This window comes from Ictalurus furcatus, chromosome 18, assembly GCF_023375685.1.
Source record: "Ictalurus furcatus strain D&B chromosome 18, Billie_1.0, whole genome shotgun sequence".
Classification (NCBI taxonomy): domain Eukaryota; kingdom Metazoa; phylum Chordata; class Actinopteri; order Siluriformes; family Ictaluridae; genus Ictalurus; species Ictalurus furcatus.
In genome coordinates, this window is record NC_071272.1 from 25,011,665 (window position 1) to 25,036,177 (window position 24,513).

The 24,513-nt window shown below is 40.7% G+C and overlaps 2 protein-coding genes and 1 long non-coding RNA gene across 4 annotated transcripts in view; 1 reads left to right on the forward strand and 2 right to left on the reverse strand.

Annotated features, from left to right (window-relative positions):
* The window catches only part of stk26 (serine/threonine protein kinase 26), a 17,959-nt gene extending 4,050 nt beyond the window's left edge, over positions 1-13,909 (reverse strand). The window contains exons 1-7 of the mRNA XM_053648545.1: positions 13,510-13,909; positions 6,368-6,598; positions 5,437-5,493; positions 5,237-5,345; positions 2,554-2,711; positions 2,011-2,196; positions 942-1,087 (exon numbers count right to left, since the gene is read on the reverse strand). Coding sequence (XP_053504520.1) covers positions 942-1,087; positions 2,011-2,196; positions 2,554-2,711; positions 5,237-5,345; positions 5,437-5,493; positions 6,368-6,598; positions 13,510-13,551 — 929 coding nt within the window. The 5' untranslated portion in view covers positions 13,552-13,909. The remainder of the gene's footprint in view (positions 1-941; positions 1,088-2,010; positions 2,197-2,553; positions 2,712-5,236; positions 5,346-5,436; positions 5,494-6,367; positions 6,599-13,509) is intronic.
* Positions 13,910-13,972: 63 nt separating this feature from the next.
* LOC128622221 (uncharacterized) lies at positions 13,973-15,277 on the forward strand. The gene is made up of 3 exons (XR_008388367.1): positions 13,973-14,051; positions 14,265-14,323; positions 14,489-15,277. It is a non-coding gene; the product is annotated as an uncharacterized LOC128622221 (long non-coding RNA).
* Positions 15,278-15,859: 582 nt separating this feature from the next.
* tmem185 (transmembrane protein 185) lies at positions 15,860-23,112 on the reverse strand. Of its 2 annotated transcripts, XR_008388366.1 has the most exons (8): positions 22,949-23,112; positions 21,884-22,060; positions 20,341-20,548; positions 20,155-20,238; positions 19,681-19,857; positions 19,184-19,307; positions 17,297-17,631; positions 15,860-17,193 (listed from the first exon to the last, which is right to left on the reverse strand). XR_008388366.1 is itself a non-coding variant. In XM_053648546.1 (7 exons), exons 1-7 carry the CDS (start codon positions 22,984-22,986, stop codon positions 17,387-17,389), a joined length of 1,053 nt encoding a protein of 350 aa, XP_053504521.1. In that variant the 5' UTR covers positions 22,987-23,112; the 3' UTR covers positions 15,860-17,386. The 2 variants fall into 2 exon arrangements, 1 of the variants encoding a protein (XP_053504521.1); XM_053648546.1 differs by having other exon boundaries at positions 15,860-17,631.
* Positions 23,113-24,513: the final 1,401 nt, after the last annotated feature.

Below are 24,513 nucleotides of genomic sequence, written 5' to 3' on the forward strand. Positions count from 1 at the left end.
TTGGCACCCTTTTAGTCAATACTTTGTGCTACCTCCCTTTGCCAAGATAACAGCTCTGAGTCTTCTCCTATAACGCCTGATGAGGTTGGAGAATACATGGCGAGGGATCTGAGAGCGTTCCTCCATACAGAACCTCTCCAGATCCTTCACATTTCCAGGTCCATGCTGGTGGACTCTCCTCTTCAGTTCACCCCACAGGTTTTCTATGGGGTTCAGGTCAGGGGACTGGGATGGTCATGGCAGGACCTTGAAACAGTAAATAAAATTTTTCACAGCCTTCTTTGCTCATATTTACCAAGGGTGCCAATATTAGTGGAGGGCGCTGTAAATCCAAACTGACAATTAGCATGATATGAGCGTGGCTAGCTAAAGGAGAACTACAGAAATGGTTTAAGGCGTGTGTGATACTGATTTTCTCTGCTCAAATTTTACTGTAAAAAAATAGGATAAATGATCTAATCGTCCAGAACCAATAGAACACAAAAAGGACAGGAAGTGATCATTTCCACCGAGTCAGGTGTATGGGGAGTAGGGAGGAGTAATGATATCACCAGCTGCGCGGTCGAGAACAAAGCGGAGTGCATTAAATAAGGAATAATTGCTGACAGTCCATTGAATGTGTGCTGTGGTGGACAGTAGGCTAACTTTTCGTTATCTCGGTTAACTTGGCGCAGTGATATGGAACTGTAATGCGGTCAAGACCTGACTGGAACTACTTTAGCTATGTACTGAAAAATTACTGGACACCTCAGCCAATCAGAGTCGAGAACTCAACAGCGCCGTGGTATGAAATCATATAACACACACCTAGCCATGGATTACCCCTTACATATTACACAATAGAATCATACCATGTCTCTGGATCTCGTAGCGGTGTAATGTGGCGTAGACACGATTAAATCATCATATAATCACACAAGCCTAAAGTGTGTACTACTCACGAGTCAGAGTCCGAGTCAGAATCTCCGTCACTGTGACCCTCAGCCTTCCAGCGCTTCAGCCTGTCGATCAGCTCAGTGAGGTAGGACATCTTCTTGGCATTCTTTACAATGAACTTGTGCTTCAGTAGCTCCTTTGCAGTCGGTCTCTGAGACGAGGAGAGACAGAAAATCACTGCATTCATTTAAACTTAAAATATTCTAAATTTCTCAGTAGACGTAGTAAACGTGCTGAACCGCCGGCAGCTCGTGAGCCACGCGAAATACCGTGACGCATATTGTGTATTATAACAGAGCGATACGATTACACAATATCAATATCCTGATAAATTACGTCATAATACACTTTTCTAAGATATTGTGGTTACTGTTATCTTTTTATTAACATTTGTTCTTTTTTAAATAATTATAAACTAAATGGAAGCAACTGAACTTCCATTTATTTTATTTTATTGAAAATTTTAAAATAAACAATTTTTCTACACATTAAAGTAAAAGTATCAAACTGTTGTCCACAAACTGTATTATATTGTGATAAATATGGTAGAAATGTCTTTTAGAATAGAGATGTGAGTTTTGCCGTATCGCCCAGCCCGATGTCTAAACGCTCCTTATCGGGGCTCAGATGGAAGGAAACCCGAAGTCGTAGGGTGCAGGCTGTAAGAGGGCGTGTCTACAGTACAGATGTTTTACACGGAGCTGCAGACAGATATGGGGTTTAAGCAGCAGGAATCATTTTAAAGGATTTATTGTTGTCGTCCGTCAGATTAAATTGAAAGTACATTTCCCCGTATAGACGAGTCAGCATGTATTCTAGCTCAGCTCACCAGCATGGAGATTAACCTCAGCTTAACGTACATTTCCTTCTGAAACTCGCCGAAATTTTTCAAACAAAAATCTAATTCTACTAAATTAAGAATATACTAAAATCCCAAAGTAGAAGACCATGTAAATTTGATCTCAGAGCTTTTTACTGTAAGCTGAAGTGGTGTGTAGTACGTGAGCCGCGGTTCTGAACGCTCCGCCCTCAGTGTAATGTGTACACGTTACACAGCGTGTAAACTTTGCTTACAAACGTAGGGTCTTTGTTCAGACACGAGTCCACAAACTCCTTGAAGGACTTGGAGAAGTCTCCGTTGAGGGTCGGGGGCGTGTTCTTCGGGATATGAAAGAGAACTCGCATGGGATGCATGTCCGAGTTGGGCGGCTCTCCCTTGGCTAGCTCGATAGCGGTGATGCCCAGTGACCAGATATCAGCCTGGAAAACAAAACAATTAACACGTCGAGCTCCAGCACAGATACCGCAGTGTTTCTCATAATTTCATAAAAAACACCTCTGCCCCTATATACTTTAAGTTTTCAATATTTAAAACAGCAATTTACGATCCTTTAAAAAATAGAAACTCCCAGCATATTTTGAATGCCCGCCCACCCACACGCACGCACATCTATAACGCCATTATTTCAAGTTTCCTTATCACGCTATAGCGTCACAGCAGCACACCATCACACACACCACGTCTCCGAAGTGATCATTAATAATCTACGTTAATTCTCACGGCATTTACATTTAGTCTTTTGTCATGTTTAAGTATATTAACAGACTATTACGTACCTTGGAATCGTAAGCAGATTGTTGAATGACCTCGGGGGCCATCCAGAAAGGCGTCCCTACAAACGTCTCCCTTTTGATCTGTGTGTCCGTGAGCTGCCCTGCCACGCCAAAATCCGCCAGCTTCACCTCGCCAGACTCTGACAAGAGCACGTTGGCGGCTGCAAATCACAAACACAACACATGATGGTGAACGAGGGCAAGAAAATACAGAAGAGTACAATGAAGGCTCTGTGCACGGGTCAGTACGTGTTTAATCTGTGTGTGGATTCATTTAAAATAAATAAAATGATCACTGTTAATAACCAGGTGTTAATGTGGTAGTTACAGCCTGACAAAACCCCGCTTTACATTGCGTGGGTTTTAACTAAAGGTGGCAATTAAAAGGTTTCCACAATAAGTGGAGGTAAATGTTTGTTTTAGATTAGTGTGTGTATCGCTCCGACTGTTAATGACAAACTCGAGGGAACTTTTCTTGATTCACGAGGTTCACTATAGGTAACAGAAGGACAGTCAACATGTTCGAGGCAGAGCTGTAAAACAAAAAGTGAGTCAGTCGGACTCGCGCTCGAGTTTTCCGTCTTTGCTTTAAGTCGAGTACGCACACGTCGCCACTTTCGAAACCTCGGAATCGCCGCCCTGATGACTTTAATCACACTACACGATCCGTGATCACTAACAAGCACGTCTGATCACCAAATCACACACACACGAGCTGTCGATCCTGTGACAGGGATCACGGCCACGCCCCTTTCCCACCATCTCGCATGCTCTCGCGGCGCGCTCTCGCTCTCTGACACGGTAAATGGAGAAAGTTGATTAGTGTGAACTAAAATCGATGCTGTTCCACTTAGCAAACATTTCACACATACAGAGTATATTTAACATCAGATACTGAATTTATGGCTGAAAAGTTTGACCTGAAAAGATGAAATAATCCTATAACGAAATGTCAGATTTAACACTTTATAAATAATGTAAAAATGTCGGCCATGCGGATATTAAACAACCGATTTGTAAAAGAATTATATCAAAAATGTACTATTATGTCAGTGTTGTTTTTTAGTGTTTACTGCACATTACAGCAGAATCACCTAAAATCCACCATCTAGCTGAGTTCTGGAGATCGGCTCTGCCTGTAAGCAGTTCCCGACCGCACAGCTGGTGATATTATTACTCCTCCACACTCTCCTTACACCTGACATGGTGGAAATGATCACTTTCCCGTCGGTTTGTTAGGCTATCGGTCGTGGAAGATTAAAATGTTTAATATTTAAGATCATTTTTTAAAATGATGAGGGGCAGTGGTGGCTTGACGGTTAATCAGAATGTCGCTCTGATGTCGCTCTGACATTCAGAGCGACATCATGTCGCTCAGAATGTCGCTCTGACATTCTGATCAACCCTAACTGGGTTGATCAGAATGTCGGGGGTTCGAGCCCCAGTACTGCTAAACTGCCACCGTTGGGCCCTTGAGCAAGGCCCTTAACCCTCTCTGCTCCAGGGGGCGCTGTATCATGGCTGACCCTGCGCTTTGAACCCAACTTCCTGACACGCTGGGGTATGCGAAGAAAACAATGTCACTGTGCTCTACTCTATGTGTGACCAATAAAGACTCATTATCATTATTTTTTAAAATGACTCAATCACACAAGCACCAGTTTAACCAGTTTCTGTTCCTGGAATAAATTACTGGTCAGAAATTGAAGGTTCCATAAAACAAACTGGTATTATACGGATATGTAGATTGTTTAATCCTGTACTGAAATGACTCAAATGAAAATAATTAATAACGCTGTGGAACACACTGCATACTTCATTCTGCTTAAAATCTGTTATCACAAAATTCATTTACTGCACATATTCTTCAAGGTCACAGGTGAACCGTGTGTCGGATTGACAGGAGCACGCTAAACACGCTAAACACGCTAAAGCGTGGATTAAACCGTACTACACTGTTTTACTGTTATTGACTTTAAAAAGTTGAACATTTAAACCATTATGTTTAAAGATTAAAAAGTTAAAATATGCAGTTAGTTATGTGGATTATTTATTGACAGGTGGTTGCTATAGGCGTGGTGGGCGGAGCAATGCAGTTGCAGTTTGTCTTCCGTAGATCTGAATGACTGTGGCTATAAATCGTATGAAAGCAGAACCGACAAAACCATCCCCATGTGTCCTACACAGGAACCAGAACTCTGATCTTCCCCACAACCACAAACACACTAATCCCACTGAGAATCTCCTTCTGTACTTCTGTCATAAAGACAGAAGAACTTTTGTAGAAGAAGAAGAAGAAGGAGTAGAGGACGTTGGCTCTGAATGAATAAAGACTGAAATGAAACGTGATCCGTCTCCGTGCTGCACATTAATCCACGCAGTCATGGCGGTGGAGAGACACGCCTACTTCATCTGAATGTTTGTGATATTTGCCATGAACAGCTGGAAAGAACATTCCAGTCCTATTATATTTCATCTCTTATTGATGAAAGAAAAGCTGAAAGAGAAGCAAATAATCATCGTTACAGCCGACCTCAGTGCAGCTATTCACGGCCCAGCTTCCCTGCCCTGCTCAAACAAGTGCTGCAGCTAAACGTCTGGAAAAACAAACCAGTCACACCCATCAGGCTTTTCCACACAGACGCAAATAGACTGCACACACACACACACACACACACACACACACCTTTGATGTCCCTGTGGATCTTTTTTTCAGAGTGCAGGTAGTCCAGGCCTTTCAGAATCTCCTTCAGCATCGTGGCTATCTGGTACTCGTCAAAAGGCCCGGCCCGCAACTGTACACAAACACAACACAACCTCAGCCGCTGCTACAAAGTTCAACACACACACACACACACATATATATGAGAGACAGAGTGATCTCACCAGATCCAGCGCTGATCCTCCACCGAGATACTCCATTATGATCCAAAGCTTACTGCCCTGAACACGGGGAGAGAGAAGACCGTAAAAACTTAGAGCTTCATACACAATATACTCACGTTCATGTATGTTACACTCACACACAAACAAAGAGGTTCAATAACAGCATGTAAACTGAACAGGCCAAACACTTCTGATTAAGAACAGGTGATTAATACAACACTTTCTAGTAATACAGGTGTAGCGACACGGCAGGAGTGCTGTTACGACTCGCTCACATTACAGTCAGGAGAATCAAGTCAGGTGTAAGGAGAGTAGGGAGGAGTGATAATATAACCAGCTGTGCGGTCGGGAACTGCTGACAGGCATCTGGATCGTGGATTTTTAGTTAAATAAATAAATAAACAAACAAACAAACAGTCCAGTACATTTTGGATATAAATCCTTCAATAAATCGGTTGAGTAAAGTGCACATGGCGATATTTTCACTGTTGAACACGCCCGAGCTCTGACCGGCGCAGGAGAGCGAATAAATCACGTCTAATCACTTTCTGATGATCACCAACATTATCTGATCTGTAAGGTGTTAGATTAGACACTTTAGACTGCATTTATTTCTATAATAAACAGTTCTAATGTTAGTTAGTGGAAAACACGCTGACAAATCTGACAGGTCAGAAGGTAGAAGCACTTCTGTAGAAGTTCCAGCTGTAGAGTGAACGACAGGTTTATATTAATGTGCTCGTTCTAACACATTACGGTTTCCGTAGAAACGGCTCATACACTGGGACTGGGACAGCGGACGCGCCACATCATCTAACACTAATAATAAACTGATTCAGAAAACACGTCACTAACTGTAGTGTAGAGACGATTAAAGCGTTAGATCACACTACATCACTCTGAGACCTGAACACAGGGAAGAAGTTCTGACCTTCAGGTATGAGCCGTAGTACTTGGTGACGTGTGGACTGTCACACTGGCTCAGTACGGTGATCTCCTGTTGGATGTCCTCGATCTCGTCCTCGGCCTCCTCCAAGTCGATGGTTTTGATAGCCACCACATTCTGCGTGCGGCGGTCGATGCCCTTGAAAACTTCTCCGAACGACCCCTTCCCAATGCGCTCCAGCTTAGTGAAGAGCTCCTCAGGATCTGCTCGAGGGTTCTGGAGAACCAAAGGAGTTTGTTTAGTGAGGAACATACAGTGAGGGATTTTCTGGGATATTTCAGACATCATAATATCTTTCTTTAAATCATTACAAATTGACTGGAAGCAGCGGCTGTGAGGGAAACGTTTCTGTACTTAATCATTTAAATAGTAAGACTTTTTTGTAGCTTCTTTATTTCTTTCTTCTTTTCTTTATTAATAAAATGACCATTTTGTAGATATTAAAAATAAAGTATCAATTAACCATTTTTTAATGCTCCTGTAATGCTGAGAAATTGTTTACACGCCCGTCTATTGCAATTTATATCACAGAAATACCTTCAGAATTCTGATATGATATTAAGGTCACGTCACCCAGCCTTAGTGTTGATGTACCACGTATATAAACCTGTCCTTTATTTATATACTTATTATTTATATGTTTAATTTACAGCTTGGTGCGTCTCATCAGAGCCGAGACCTGTAGTGGCCAAAATGTTTATTTTTTGTAATCTAGCTATGGAAGAACTGTTTATTCCCAAATACAGGGAGTTCCAATAGTCCAGTCTAGGAGAAATAAAAGCATGAATCACAGTTTTAAAGTGTTTAAAATAAAGAAAAGTCTTCACTGTAGTCAGTGCTCTCAGTTGATAAAAACTCAATTTGATAACTAAATTCATTTGCTTATAAAATCATCAAAGTGCATTACCAAATAATTCTTTTACACACGATTTAACTGAAGAAGATAAAACACCAGAATTTAAGTGAGAAAATGTTTGGGACTTCAGAAGATACAAACGCCATCTCTGTTTTACGCTCATTTAGATTTAAAAAATTTAAGGACATCTAGACTTTGCCGTAGGAAAGTCAGGCACCGAGAGAGTCTGTGCTTCAGGGCCAAATAAAGCTGTGTACCGTCTGCATAGCAATGATCATACAAGACATGCTCTTCAAAAGGTAAAGCCTGAAGGAAGCACATAGAGAGAAAACAATAAAGGGGCCAAAATAGAGCCTTGGAGGACCCCACAAGTCAGGGGGACCACACCCGAGTGGCATCCTCCTATACTGATCGATAAACTTCTATTTTTATGGTATGACTGAAACCAACTTAGAGCCGTTCCTCTGATGCCCACAGCTTGCTCTAGCCGAGAAATCAGGACCTCATGGTCAACTGTATCGAATGCAGCACTTACATCTAAAAGTACTGGTACTACAGAGTCACTGAGTCAGTGGCCATTAAAACATCATTTCAAACTTCTACAAGTGAAAACATCAAAACCCTTACTGTCCTCCAAAAAGATCTGCGGCTGGTGAAGAACCACTTCCTCCAAAAAAGAATGATTAGATATGGGCCTAAAATTAAATAAAATGATTGGATCCAGATAAGGACTTTTCAAAAATAGCATGCTTTAAACAATCAGGAACTGATTCCAGAACTAATTAATAAAAACTAGAAGAGTTGGACCAACCACATCGAATACTTCTTTAAAAAGGCGGGGAGGAATGACGTCACAGAGAAATCCAGGAGGCTTTAACTGGTCAACGACCGCGAAGAAAAGAACAGGAAACAGAATTAAAGCGGATAAAGACAGCACTGGAATCTGAAGGAACAGCGAGATCATAAGTAGAAGGTCTGATATTCTGTCTCATTTTCCTCATCATCAAAAAACTGCCAAAAGCTTTCTCACATATCCACTGACTCCGAGAGTAATTACAAACAGCATTTACAGTACTGAACAACATTCTTGGTCCAAGACAATTTTTATCAGCGAGCTCAGATAAATACACGGATTTGGCCGATCTGACCGCTTTCTGATATCGAGATCGAGAAGACTTTAAATTGAACAGAAATCTGGAGCCTCTCTTTCTCCCAGCTCCTCCCAGCTCTTCTGTAAGCCTGTGTAAGAGCACGTGCAGAGCACAGACTTGGGTTCGGATGTTTTCAGGCTGCAGAGGAATTTGATTTCAGGTGAGCTTTATATTTGCTAAGACTTCTCTCACTTCTGTCTAACACTCAGATTATTAATGTTGGAGAAAAACGTCCGATAAAACAAATCAATCACATTTGAAATATTTCCCTACAGGAGTTTGACAAATGGGTCTCAGGTATTTTCCTTCAGTTCATGGAGCAGCTGCTCGACGATGCTGGACAGATATGAAGATAGAAAAGTCTTAAATATTAAATCAATAAACTTCAGAAATACTTGGAATCAGAAAAGCCTCACTGACAGCAGCACTAAAACACGTAGAGAGTAACCGCGCTCACGGACGTGAACGAATCGTAGCCTGCGGTTAAAGACGCAAGAACTAACGCTGCTGGGATTCGGGAGTGTTTTAGAGAAGCGTGCGTGTACACACACACACACACACACACACACACACACACACACACATTTAGGTCAAGACTTAACGTAGTAAATTCTCATACAAAATAAAGACGGTGAAGAAACATTTATTATTGTTTTTGAACTGAATCAGACCTGAATCAAATTGAATCGTAGGGAATCGTTGCATCTTTAACCGAATCGTATGGTCTGAGAGAGGGAGGTTTATTCACACGGCTGCTAACAGCCGGGCTACAGGCAGAGACGCGTCTCCTCATGCCACAAGCGCCCCTCCACCATGACCTCAGCACCAGCAGAGCATTACCACGTCGAAGGAACGGCTGGAGACGCAGCAGTACAGAGAGGGAGGGAGAGAGTGTGTGTGTGTGTGTGTGTGTGTGTGTGTGTGTGTGTGTGTGTGCGTGTAGGGCGGAGCAGCAGTAAGTGTGTGTAAAGTCTGTCTCCTCCTGATAATAGCAACTCCACTTAATGACTCCGCTATCCCTCAGCTAACAAGATCACCGGGGAACTTCGCTTCTGCTCGAGCTGATTTATCAGGCACTTCTCACATTTCTCAGCACTTCTGTGGCTGCAAACACCACACAAACACACACACACACACACACACACACACACACACACACCCCTCCTGTTACACTGAAGGTGCTAAAACGTATTATTTTCATTAGACTTTTACTTTGTCTATCCTCATGTAAAAAATATTTTTCTGTCTCGTCATCGTGACTAAATCACGCTCAGAAAGTCACTACAAGTTCCTAGATGATGTCACACTAATTTGCATATTCATGGGTTCATCGTGATCACTGGCACATGAAATTATAAATAAGGGAATATGAAGGAAGATTTTCTTTAGACGGAATTAAATATAAAATAAAACGGGTCAATTTATTTTTATTAAAAAGTCGTCGTCTTTGGTCGCGGCAAGATAAAGCTTTTACATAACGCACGATATCGCGCTTTCCATCAAGAATGCGGAGGAAACGAAGCAGTGACGTGGAAGCGGCGAAGGAAACCATTACAGACGGAAAACAAATCACTTTCATTACCGTAAATATTCACCAAGAAGAGCGTTTACATCGAAGAACTAAAGGAAAACGTGCGGGTGGGACAATCAATCATGATCACTGATTGGTCAGTGGGAATAAAGGTGATCAGTGATTGGTCAGAAGCACTCCACAGTCTGGTGTAACACACTGATGGTGTGTGAAGTGAACCTGCACTCTCTCTCTCTTGCTCCCCCACTCACTCACTCACTCACTCAACAAGAAGCTTAACAATGATTTTAAAGTTTTGTCTTTAGAGATCAAATGGAATAAAGTATTTTTTGCATGAAACAGAGGTTACTTTCCTCCAGACTTCTGCGTGAGTTTGTGGGCGGAGTCTCACGTCACCTGTGCTGCACCAGGCAAATGCAGCTCCAGTGTGACGTAAATAAAGTCTCGTGATTCACAACAGCTTCTACACACTGAGGATTCGTGTCGGGGCGAAACTGAAGGACAGTACACAACTACACCACACTGCATTTCTACAATACCGAGTGTATTAAAGCAGAATATGAGATTAGCTGAAGATACACAGGACCGTACTGTAGAGCTGTAACACAATGCCACGGTCTGTATCTGTGTTTATTCAGTGCTCCAAACATTCATATCTGCATCTAAACCAGAAGTGGGCGTGGCCTATAACTGAAAGGTTTTTAATTTTTTAAATAAATAAAAACCCTCCCACTCCGGCCCCAAAAACAGAGCAAACTCAGACAGGTATAAATTCCAACGCGGTGTGAATTCGGATATTTCCTCACACTTTTTTATTATTATTATTATTATTATTATTATTATTATTATTATATCTGTTTATAACATGTAATAATTAACTACATTTCTTCAGAGTCCTCATTTAAACATTACGACACCGCTCCTCTAACCTGATCGCTCATTTTACACACTTCACTTTCCATCTTATATCTTTACACTCATACTTTTAACATTCGCTTTTATTTCATTAATTACAGTAACTTAATTAGATTTTTTATTATACGAATGTAAACATTTTTTACGTTTATACGTTCTAGTTTTTTTGTGCAGTGACCAACAGACTTTTATCAGATTCTTTCTACTTGGCAGTGATGACGTTAAAGTAAATAAATTAATCAGCAGTGTTTACAGTCACGCTGTAGTTCTGTGGCTGGGAAATATGACCATATAATATCAATATATAAATTATATCACAATATCCTCTTATGAGATATTATGGATATGGTTTTATTACATTAAAAAAAACTTTGTTGCTATTTAATAACAAACTGACTGGAAGCAAGTGATTTTTGTAATAAACTTTAGAATAAAAAAAAAAAAAACTTTTTTCAGAATTAAATTGGAAAGCTATTTAAAAATAAACAACAAAAGTAAATGCATCATTAATTAACTTTTTCATTAATAATAACTATTACTTATAATCGTTTTTAATGCCACACTAATGATATCTAAATTACACCAAATATTGTAACGCATCATGTTTAATAGAAATGCCTTAATCACAATATTCTGAACCGTAATCACCACGCTCAGTGTAGAACAGTAAATATTCCCTTACTGTACATGTCAGAAATATTCATTACAGTAACGACAGTACAGATAAAGTCATTTATAAAGTAAGTGTTTACAGTAAAGCTACTAATTTAAAAGATTCTCAGCATTGTTGTAACTCCGAAGTCAGGAAAAAACATCCAGAATTCAGGAAATTCCAGGATTTACAATTTACTTAACGCACTAATGGTTCGCCAAATACTGAACATGTAATGATTAACGTTCTAACATGCGCAGTGTCGAACTAGAACCCTAACCCCGAGGCAAACACACTGCAGCGTGCAGAGGAAATTATTCAGCCATCACCAATGTTCTGAGGTCTTATAGAGAAGAGCTGTTAATGTTCCCCTCAAAACTAAAATCAGCGTCTCAGCAGTGTTTCTCTCACTCACTCACACACACTCACACACACTCTCACACACTCACACACACACTCACACACACACTCACACACACACTCACACACACACTCACACACACACTCACACACACACACACTCTCACACACACACACACACACTCACACACACACTCACACACACTCACACACACTCACACACACAGCAGGAGATCTGAAAATAAATACAAAGGAATAGATTTGGAAACACACATTTTTTTGATTATTCATTTTTGCAAAACTTCACGATCATCCAATTAAACACTCTCTAGAACTGTATATGCCCCACCCCCTGGAGGCGTGTCTTGCTGTACAGTAGCAGCTGGTTAGCAGTAAACATGGTTCATCAGTGTGTTTTTATCCGAGAGTCTTCACACACACTTCCCTTCTCCAAACATCACTCAGTTTGATCGAAATAATAGTTGGGAGTTATGAAGAGGGGAGGAGTTTGTGAAGAGGGGAGGAGTTTGTACGAGATGGTGGTTATGTGACAGGTGATTTTCAGAGGTGTTTTACCAGCTTGAAGATCTTCGATGATGGAACAGGTCGTGAGAATTCCGTCTTTATACAGTGTCAGGGATTCTCCTTCAGTGAAACTCTCGCTAATCTCTTCACTGTTCTCCATATTTAGCTATCTCACTGTCAGATTTATGGGGGGGGGGATATCTCGAACGCTATTGGTTGTTTTGTAAATCAGTCAAACACTTCAACACGACATCACTTCCCGTTTCAGAAGGAAATACAGATTCAAATCAGCACTAAGAGGCGATTAAATCCGTATCCAACTTCAAAAGGACAAGGACCAGTAAACACAGTTACTCAACAACCACAAGAGTTAATGGTGACATTGAACACGGCATTTATATCTGAGACGGATTTATATTCATCATCATCATCATCAAATTCTAACAGTGTGAATCTGTAGCTCCAGTCTATATTAAGGACATTAAAAATGGAAAGAAAAAACCCGTATCGAATCAGAAAACAAAATAAATTTAACTGAACTTTGGTTCGGAGTGGAACCGAATCAGTACCTGTTTAACTATATCGGGTTTTTAACAGGAGAGTTTAAAAGGGTAAATCAGGGCTTGTGAGAAACTGCAGCGCCGGTGAACGCGCCCTGATCGTTAAACACGGCCATTAGATGCGCGCGCGCCCGCTGACAGGTGCTGAAAGCTGTTAAACCCGTTTAACGTCAAACTGACAGGAATGCCGAACACAGAGATAATAAACGAGGTTAAGTAAATAATAAGTATTAAAGTGCTGGTGTGAACTTTGCTGACTGAATTCTACACAGCTGCGGCAGAAAGGAAAGGAATCCTGACGTTTACTGCTCTGGTGTCCAGGTAAGGGCGAGGGCCGAGTTTTACATTTCCTACCCGTATTTTAATAAACCCCGCCTACTGTGTTAGGATTGGCTTGAAGCGTCCAGCCTCTCGGGATAGGATTGGCTACTATTAATAACCCCGCCAAATGATTGGTTGTCTGTCATTTAGTGTTAACTTCTAACCAATCAAAACGCAGGACGCTAGATTTTCCGGAAAAGAGGTAGAAAAAGAAATACGTGTAAAGGGCCTTTGGTTGCCACCCTCCAAAACTTACCTGCATTCCGGGAACTTGAACAGCTACCGGTGAGTGGGCCATCTTCCCTCAGTCCGAGAAAACACAACGAAACGAAACGACACGCTCTTTTCGAGTTCACGTCCTCACTCAAACTCCAGCTCCGTCCGCGAAACTGTATGGAGCGGCGCGCTAAAAAAAAAAAAAAAACCTGCCTTTACAGCTAACAGGCTAGCTTCAACCAACAAAAAAGTTTTAACTTTCAAAATAAAACGCGATCATGAATAACCATGGCTTCCTCCCTCACGTCTTACTCGTACTCTGTTCAAATCAAACTCCCAGATACTGCACGCGTCGAAGAGACGTTACATCGCGGGGTTTCTTTTGTTGTTTAGCCAGCGATGGACACAAACTTCAGCGCAGAGACGCGGCCGCCATGTTGGGAACCTGCGCTGGAACTTGTTTTCTCGGGTGGAGCCGCGCGAGCAGTGTGGAGCGATGACGTCACCTGGGGGGGGGTGTCGCTCTAACAGGAGCAGTGTGTTAGTACTTCCTGTCTGACTGGCTGACATCCACCTTTACAGGTGAGGCATTACACATTACACATTACACATCACACACACACACACATGTATGTGTCATTCGTGAGTCTTTACCCTTCTTTTACGTAGGTTCACCATCATTTGCATATATGTAAATAAAAATATCCTGCACCAATAAGACAGAAAACCAACTTTATTCTTATTCCTGATAGTGTTCTAATACTTCATTTAATTAAGTTTTTTTTTTTTTTACAGTTACAGCTGTCTCTTTAAGAGGATTCCGACAGGTGACAGTGCCTTTCCTCTCCAGACAGGTGTGTGTTACATTACCGTAATGCTATCCTATTGTCAATATTATCCTATGTTCTTAAATCTATTACTCTGAACTGTATGGTGCTCAGACCCTTGCCAATACACGATACAGCCAAAAGTATGTGCACCCTGACCCTCTCACCCATATGTGTTTCTTCCCCATACAGTTGTATAGAACATCTCTAGACGCTGTAGTGTCACAATTTCCATAAGAACCAAGAATCCCAAACACTGTTCCAGCACGACACAACCCGCACAAAAAGTGCGAGCTCCATGAAGACACGGTGTGTGAAGGTTGGAATAAGGTAGAAGAACTCAAGTGTCCTGTACAGAGCCCTGACCTCAACCCCACTGACTCATCACCTTTGGGATGAACTGGAACTGGAGTCTCCTTACATCAACATCAGCTCCTGACCTCAACCTCACTAACGCTCCTGTAGCTGAACGAACACAAATCCCCACAGCCACGCCCCAAAATCTAGTGCAAAGCCTTCCCAGAGGAGTGGAGCGCATTATTACAATAATTTTGTATGACAGGGTGGAATGTGTATGAATGGAACATGTCAAGATAAAACATTAAAAATATATTTTATAAATGATGAGTGACTTAACCAGCTTATGAATGTTAGAGTAGTACTTTAGTAAATACTCTCACATTATCTCAACACAGTAAATACATGAAATGATTATGACCTGCTCTACCACTTAAACGTACCTTTTCATTTAAGTGAATTGTAAAGAAACAAATCCGTGAAATTTTTGCAGAATATTTTAATGTTAAAATGAACAGCTTCAACACTTTTACACGATTAATAACACACATGTAGTGAACAACACACTGGTCCATTTCTGCTACCAGGAACTCCACTGCTGCTAACTCAGACCAGCTGAGTACACACACACACACACACACACACACACACACACACACACACACACACACACACACACACACACACACACACACACTCACACACACACTCACACAGGTGTGCATCTACAGAAAAGGCAGATCTATCAAAGCTGCTTTTACTAATGTAGATCTGGAGATGATATTAATGGTCTACTTCAGAATATATTAGTGTATATCTATAAATACTCGCATGTTGATGTGTTTAAGATTATATACTGTGTGTGTCTAAGGCTTGTGCGATGTATAAATGTTTATAAGAGCAGTTGAGTGCTTGAATCTGATTGGTCAGTATGTATTATTTCTGTATAACATCACGGGTAGTTTCAGCTGTAACATGAACGACAGGATTATATTAATGCTCTCGCTCTAATAGGGTACGGTTTCTATAGTAACAGCTCATACAGACACAGGGACGTGTACAGCCGACGCCCCACATAATCTAACACTAATAATAAACTGATTTTTTTTCTTAAATAAAGTGTTGTTTAACAAAGTAAAATGTTTAATCATTGATGTGGTGACGTTTTGTTAGAAAACATTTATTTAATGTTTATGGGATTATTCTCAGTTGTAACGGTCACTTTACAGTCTCAGTGAAATGATGAGCTGTGTTTTTTGAGAGAGAGAGAGAGAGAGAGAGAGAGAGAGAGAGACTGAGACTGATGAGGGATTGGCTGTTTATAGCTGCTATAGCATAAGTGAGAACAGGAACTAACTTGTCTCCTGGACAAATATAAGCGGAATAACACACTGCAATTATACATTTTGGTTGGGGTAACAGTAACCCCGCGCCTGGAAGCCCCGCCCCCTTCCACCATCTCGCATGCTCTCGCTTTCTGTCTCAGTAAACTGTTTTGAGTTCATGAATGTGAAAGATAATCTATCGGTGTGTCTTCCACTTAGCGAACATTACAAGCCTGTACATACTTAACATGAGTTACTGTATTTATTAGGGATGGCACTGGAAAAGAAAAACTGTCCAAAAGTGGTCAAAATGTTTAAACTGTTTTAAAGAGATGAAATATTTCTACAGCGAAGCGTCCGATCTAACACTGGTGATGAGGATTAAAAACGAGTGGGTTTGTTTCGCTCTCTCAGACGCGTTCGAACGTCGAGCAGCAGATCAGCAACGAAAACATCGGCCATATGGACTTTACACACCTGTTTATACAGGGATTATATCCAAAGTGTACGCTTATATTTCTCTTTTTTTTTTTTTTACTGTAAATCCACCACCCGGCTGAGTTTACGTGATTGGCTCTGCCTGGTCAGCAGTTCCCGACTCCACAGCTAGTGATATGATCACTCCTCCCCACTCTCCTTACACCTGACATCATCAAATCGTTTATCCTGATTGTTTTAAATGTTTGTTTTCCAGTCTTTTTTAGGTTCTGGATGATTAAACGTAACGGTAAATCATGACGAGGGAAAGATCTATATTGCACAAGCCTAGCGTGTGATTGCTCGAATAGAAGATGGTATTAAATAGAGCTACTTCAGAACGGCTTATTTTTGTCTAATAAAACAGGAAACGTGTCGACAAGCGAGAATAACACAAACATAAACATGAGCTGTGTGTTGGTGAGTCAGTGTCCTCGAGGTGTTCTAGTAAACAATGATCATCTACAAACAAAGTGATGGTGAAAATAAAATAATTGTTCGCTGCTGTCATACTTGGACAAATAATACAAAACAAAACACATGGAACATGTACTGCTGGAACAAATATGGCAGCATTGGACGTTTACTCCAGCTTTATATAAACCATCTAATGTTCTTTGGCTTAGCTACAGAACTTTCTCCACATTGTACACGCCTTACTTGGGGAAAACTACAGGGAGTGTTAAAGGAGTGATGAGAACGCAGGAGTGTGGAAAAGATCCAGGGGGGAGGAGGGGCAAACAGCAAGCCATGCTCACTACCTGCCCCTTCATTCCTGAAAACCATCTCAGCAGTTTTCTGTAACAAAAAAATAAATAAAATAAAAAAGTTTTCAGCAAACAGGAGCTGAGACGGTCTAAAATGTTTTGGATTTTGTTTCTGACTGGCCCGTCTCACTCACTTCCGGTGTTCCCCTGCTGACCCAAAGTGAACTCTGGTCCATGGCGCTACGCTCCTCTCGCTCCCTGTTCAAGGAATTCCGAGTTCATTTTTAATCCGGCATGTCGATGCATAATTTGGGCGGTGGCACGAAGTACTTCCCAGGACTCTGCGTGATGACGACGCCCGTTTTCTTGCGGAACATAGGCACGATTTTAGGCGGCTCGTGGGCAGGAAGCTCTTCGGACACCTCCGAGTCTTCATGCTGCAGGTCGTAGGAGATGTTCCCATACTCCCGCAGGAAAGGAAAGAGTTCCAGCAGGAACTGGCAGAAGTCCTTACGAATGCCGAACCACCCTGGACGAGAGGAACAAATAGAATGTGAGAGAGAAGTATGACAGAAGGAGAAGGTGACAATAGGGGTGTAACACAATATCTGTACTTGTGGGTAAAAGTGGGTGTGGCCTAAACATAGTATTTTTAACCCTTTCATACTTATGGACAGTCTAATATATAAATGTATATATATAAATATATATATCATATTTTTCTAAAATGTGTGTGTGTGTGTGTGTGTGTATATATAAACACACACACACACACATTTTAGAAAAATACGGGATATAAATCACCTCCAAGTTATTTGAGAGCATTACTTTAACCCAAATCATTATACCTGACTTCTGTTGCTCTCTAGATGATCAGTGCAGAATGTCTCCAGTATATCACCACTACCTAATGTTCTATATTAAATTTTAAAAGTTTTTTTTTAATGTATATATATTTCTGTCTCAGACTATTTATTTATTTAACATTATTTCATTAAAAAATATCATTTTCTTTAACTGTTATTGTACATGTCTGAGATGTGCGTTATGGAAATCAGCATCCTGTTAAATACGCATTAATGCAGTTACAATATTTGAACACTAGGGGGCCTCAATCTGCGCAACCCATAATATGCGTCCCAATTCGCGTACTTGTGCACTATTCTATGCAGTTTTGTAGTATAACTAGTGGGAGAAGTGTGTTCACACTGAAAATTCCAAATTTTCAACGTCTCTGATGTTGAATGAAAACATAACCGTATAAAATTCATAAACTACACATAGTGCATAAGTGCGTCATTTGGGACACATCCCATAGTGTTAAAATACACAGAGGGCACACTGGTCACATGATTATATTCTGTCATGGAAAGCCATCGAGATCTGCACTTATGAAATGACGACAGAACAATATCTCCTGACAGCAACAACCATCACGCATTGTATTTATACAATTATACGAACACATTATAACGATTAAAAAGAGCAAGTCAGGAGCTTCCAGACACCAGAGGCTGCAGCAATCTGCCATTTTAGCCGGCTTTGGAGCTTTATTTCTGCTACAGAGCTTGCTATGTTTCAGGTCAGAAACTTTTTTATTCAAAATATCTACATTTTTGGAGAATTTATACATTTATGTATTTATTTTTAAGATATGGTTAACCTGTAGTACATTTTGGCTATAATATAAAACCTCTGTTTGTAGCATTTTTTTTATTTATTTAGTTATTTATTTAGTTTATAAAGACAAAAGTGCACATTGTTTTGTATTGTTTATGATTCAGTCATAATTTTTCTTCATTCAAATTTGTTCAAAATATTGAGAATCGTATCGAAATGGTGAAGCCAGCATTGTGAATGGAATCGTGACTGGAGTGTATCGTTACACCGCTACGTGTTTCTAAAAAAATTACTGAAGGAATGAGTTTATGAAGCAGGGGGCATGTGCACCGCAGTCCGATGAGAACGAAGTAAACAGAGCAGCACGTGAACAAGATTTATTTCATTGTTGTTCATATAATTGTTTTTTAACCAAAAAAAAAAAGAAAACGGCGTGACATTTATGAAGAAATTCCCCTTACAGTGATTGCCTCCTTTTTGGCCGAACGTAGTTGCCATCAGCGTCACCAGGGAGATCCAGAGTGGCACGAACACCGGCACAAACTTGGACTCGTAATGACCATCTAACTTGTGTACGAGGAGGATCTTGTGTAAAATGTGAATTGGAAAAAAAAAAAAACATATAATGAGGAGAAATAAACAAAAAATTATAAACTCCAGTTTTCTACTGGATGGAAACAAAAAAATTAAAGACATTATAGATACAGACGTGTAATATTGTATCATTTTCCTCAATAAATAAATAATCAAGTATAATATTTTTGTCTCGTGTTTCATTGGGTTCTTTATCTACTTTTACGACGAAAATCTGATGATGTTTTAGGTCGTATACATGCAGGAATACAGAAAATTCTACAAACTTTCAAGCGCCACTGTATATATGAAAACAGAAGCTGCCACAAAACGTTCACAGCTGCACACACACACACACGCTGCACGTCACAAACGTATTTAATACCTCAAAAGTCAGCAGGGGCACAACTATAGCCATCCAGCTGATGGCCATGGTGATGTGTGTGCGCCGCTGCTCTGCGATCACGTCCATCGAGCGCAGGAACAGCACAGACCAGACGATGTAATAAAGCACCACCAGACACAGGAAGGACATGAGGATCCACAGCGGTACACAGACCACCTGCACACAAACAAATCAATAATCAAAAAACAAAGAAAAGAAAATGTACTTTCACTCCCTTTCAACCACAAAGTGTGCTTAACTTATTTTTATGTGGACATACTGTATCTATCTATCTATCTATCTATCTATCTATCTATATATATGCAATGAACTCTGAATACAATTCCTAGTAGAGGATCAGGAGGTGAATCATGTGTGAACAGCTAAAATGACCTAAAATAAACAAAGAGCAGAAAGAAACATCTGGAACATCAGATCACATGACCTTTCCACAGAGAGGGTCTGAGATCTTACCAGCCACGGCCAGTTGATGATTTTATCCAGCCGCAGTGCGATGAAGATGAACTGCAGTATGTTTACCGAGCACAGGATCTCCAGCTGAGAAGAAGAGTTAGATAAAAGAGACGTGAATCGTGAGCTGAAGAAAGTGTAGCTACGGAACTGAAGTACACGTTCCTAAAATCTGATCAGGCGACTGACCTCCAGTGAGCGGTCGTGCCTGAAGCCCCACACACATGCAGCTACGGAGACGGGCGAGACGAAGAACAGCGGCATGAAGACCAGCAGCCAGAAGTGTTTCCCTCTCTCCACACGGTCACACACCAGAACCTCAAACGTCAGGAGGAGGAGATGGATCCCCACAGCGATCAGCATGGCCTTGAATTCCACGCAGGTCTCACCCTCGGCCCTGAAGATCACGTGCACGTGAATGGAAAATGAACAGATGTATGTGACCTGCTAACATGACTGCAAGGTTTTACATTTACATTTATTCATCTAGCAGATGCTTTTATACAAAGCGACTTACAAATGAAGAAAATGAGGTTATAGTCTCCTTCTAGCATGCTGGAGGTTATTATTACTTCCTTACACCTCTATCTGTACCGGATTCTCCTAGACAATTCAGAACCCTAGAGCTCTTTTAATCAAAATTATTCAAAGTGGTATGGTATGGAAGGCTGAGGTTTACACTAGAGCTGTGCAATTAATCGAATTTTAGATTTCAATTTTGATTATGGCCTCTGACGATTATGAAAACAAAACAATCGAGATAAAACAATTATTGTGCCGCATTCCGTTTCACAATATTCTCGTTTTATCCTTTTAAAAACCGGGCACCATTTTTATTTACAGCGGTGCGCTTTCGCCCCTGCCTAAAAATCCAAACTCGCTCCCTGCCAGGCCGGGGCATTTTTAGTTCAGCTCGAGCCAAGACGACAGAAAGAGAGCCTTTAGTCGACAAGAAAGATAAAATCATTTCAGCTGTTTGGTAACAATTTGGTTTTAAGGAGTCTGATGTGGAACAAAAAGAAATAACGTTTGATATCATTGGGCTCATTTCCTCTAGCGTCAGGATAGCTGGTATAAATACGCTCATTTCCTTTCCAGAGCTCACACAGAAACTATAGGCTGATCTAAACCACGAGACACCATTTCACTAAGGCTAAGGAAATTTAAAGTTCATTTCTGGCGAGGTGATTTGCCGAAATGAGTCACGTGACGTGCTCTGCTCTTAAAAAGGGATGCAGAAAATGCAGAAAAATTTCGTGCAAAAGCATAAAAAAAAAAAAATGAATGTAAGCAGCGATCCATAGCTCGAATACGTAAGGAAAGTGCAGGTATAAAGAAAAAAAAAGGAGAAAAAAGAAAAAAAAGACTATTTGCGAGATCTATGCATTGAGAAATAGTGATCTAATTAATTTTTATTTGTAAATTATTTAAGTATTGTTAACTATTATAATTTATTTAATTTAGTTTTACGTAGTTTTTTCCAGTTGAATTATATTAAAAGAAATCCACCGTTAAAAAGAGAAATAATTTTTTTTTTAAACTTTATAAACTTTATAAACGCATGATGTTTGCGAAGTCAGTGAGTAATCGTGTTTAATAATCGTGATCTCGATATCAACCAAAATAACTGTGATTATGATTTTTGCCATAATCGAGCAGCGCTAGTGTACACCCCTACTAAATACAAACAACTCATGTACGTGCCAACAAACCAGTGTAGACGTGCGCTGACCTGTACTGAGGGTTGTGAGCCCACACCCCGGTGCCCACCGACGCCCCGATGATGACCATCAGCTTCCAGAGCCAGATGGGTGCGAACACGGCCCAGTAACTCCACTCGATATCTCTGTCCAGGCGTAAGGACAGCAGCACCGAGAACAGCAGCAGACACGCATAGATCAGGAATTTACTGAAAGAGAAAAAGAAGAGAATAAACATAGTGATATGAACTGTTTTAATCTGATCATCTTCACAACACGTCCAGGTCACGACATCAGCCTGCGGGTCTGTGACTCACGGCTCGGGACCTGACACGCTTCACTTTAATTAGAGATGTGGAAATCAGAACGTTTTATCCAGTTATTAACCTTTTAACTGGTGAATATTGCTGGGTTGGTCATTAGTGATGAAACTGCTTTACCACCATGTCATAAAACTATATAAATAAAATATAATTACTGCAAACCTCAATTTAAACACAAGTACGCCTAATTATAAGCAAGGTCAGCTTAGATCTATACCTGCTCAGGAAGAAACATCTCTACAACTCTAATACGTAGATGAATTATTATAAATATACCGATTTAAATAATGCTAATGAATAAATGTGCACTAAGATGTCTGAGATCTCTGCAGTAACACTAACCTGTTCTTAAATATATTATTCACTGCTTATTAACTGTTATAAAGCCTGCAGCATCTGAGTACCTGATATTACTTATTAATAATATCTGATATTATTGATCAGTCCAAGTGTTTGGTTTTGTTTAAACTCCAGACATGTACAATGTTCCATCATTAGAAGTCTGTAACAGCCGAAAGCTAGCTAGCTCTCAGCAGCAAGTTAAATAAACCCCTCACCCTAACTGTCTGCTGTGATATTTATTAGTCATTTAAAGTTGTGAATGTACAACAAATGAGCCAGAATAAGGCTATGCTAACACAGCTAAACAGAGTTGTCCTGTCAGGATGCTAATGCTAGGCCTCCCAACATGACTAGCTGGCTAACTTGCTAACCACAACCGAGTAAATAAACACAAGTAAAAATAAATAAAAACACACCGCTGCGAGTTTTTACCTCGGATTGAAATCCTGAAAGAATCCACGGAGATTCATCGTTTCCTGCTTTTTATACCATATTTAATGCTACTGTTGTTAAAATACGGAGCTGCAGCTAAGCTAATCTCAGTGAGGTGACATTACTGAGGCTGAGCTGTCCGCGAGAGCAGATATTTGGGAAACACGGCTCGAGACGCTGGTTGATGCGCTTGAGTCACGTGACCGAAACCGACAGCCTCGTGCCCCTGCCCGGTTGTTTGTTTACTCGCAATCGTTGTTAATAATAATAATAATAATAATAATAATAATAATAATAAATGAATTAATTCTCTACCGAAGCTTGTTTCCATCACATATGAGATAATATTAAACAGATTTATCTCGTAATTGTGAGTTATGTTCAAAGAAATCTCGCAGATTTTTCGTCTTACAGTTGAAGTTAATATCGAACTTTGTTTCTCATAATCGTCAGATAATATCTTTAAAAATATTATTTTTTATCACAGTCATTTTTAATCTTGTCACTGCGAGATAATATCACACAAATCACAGCTTCCATCTCCTCCCTGTTCTTCCTCATCTCGCACCGGACACAGTTTATTTCAATTTGTCCTCAGTTCCTCACACGTCTTCAGCTCCTCCCCAGCTCCTCTTCCTCAGCTCCTCTTCCTCAGCTCCTCTTCCCCAGCTCCTCCTGCCCAGCTCCTCTTCCCCAGCTCCTCTTCCTCAGCTCCTCTTCCTCAGCTCCTCCCCAGCTCCTCTTCCTCAGCTCCTCTTCCCCAGCTCCTCTTCCCCAGCTCCTCTTCCCCAGCTCCTCCCCAGCTCCTCTTCCTCAGCTCCTCTTCCTCAGCTCCTCCTCCCCAGCTCCTCTTCCTCAGCTCCTCTTCCTCAGCTCCTCTTCCCCAGCTCCTCTTCAGCTCTTTTTCTCCAGTTCCTCTCCTGCTCCATTCCAGCTCTCCTTCTCCAGCTCCTCTCCAGTTCCTCTCCAGCTCTTTTTTTCCAGAAGCATCTGCACTGTTCCACTGCTTTTCCCAGACGTTGTTTAATCCTCAGCTTTCAGTGCAGCTTCTTCCTTTTTTCCCTCCACAGCCAGCACGATCTTCTGTACATGAGTTGCTCATGTTTCAAATTCAGAGCAAAGTTTCTCCATGTTGATTAGTGTTTTCCTTTTCTCATTTTTTCTTAACCACTTTCTCCATCTTGTTGTATTGCTCATGAACACATGTTTTTCAACTGTTCTCTAACTCTTTATGTGTTAAGGCTACTTAACACAGATTCATCACGTTACTCATTTCCCATTTGGTTTACATACCACATGCTCATAACATTGCCTTATAACTGCATGCATGAACACTTTGGGCTGGTTTCCATTGTCTATGTCAAGAAGAGTCATTATCTGTTGGAAAAAGTAGTTTCTTTATCAATAGGCGTGCGCATGTGTGTGTTTTCTCCTCCAACCTCTGCTTAGCTTTTAAGTGGCATAGTTCTGAATAATAAGCCCCTCCCAGATAACCAGAACCCTGATATGAACTCACCTGGCAGCCAAAGTACTGAAATGGTGAATCCTGGAAGACTGTATTGTAG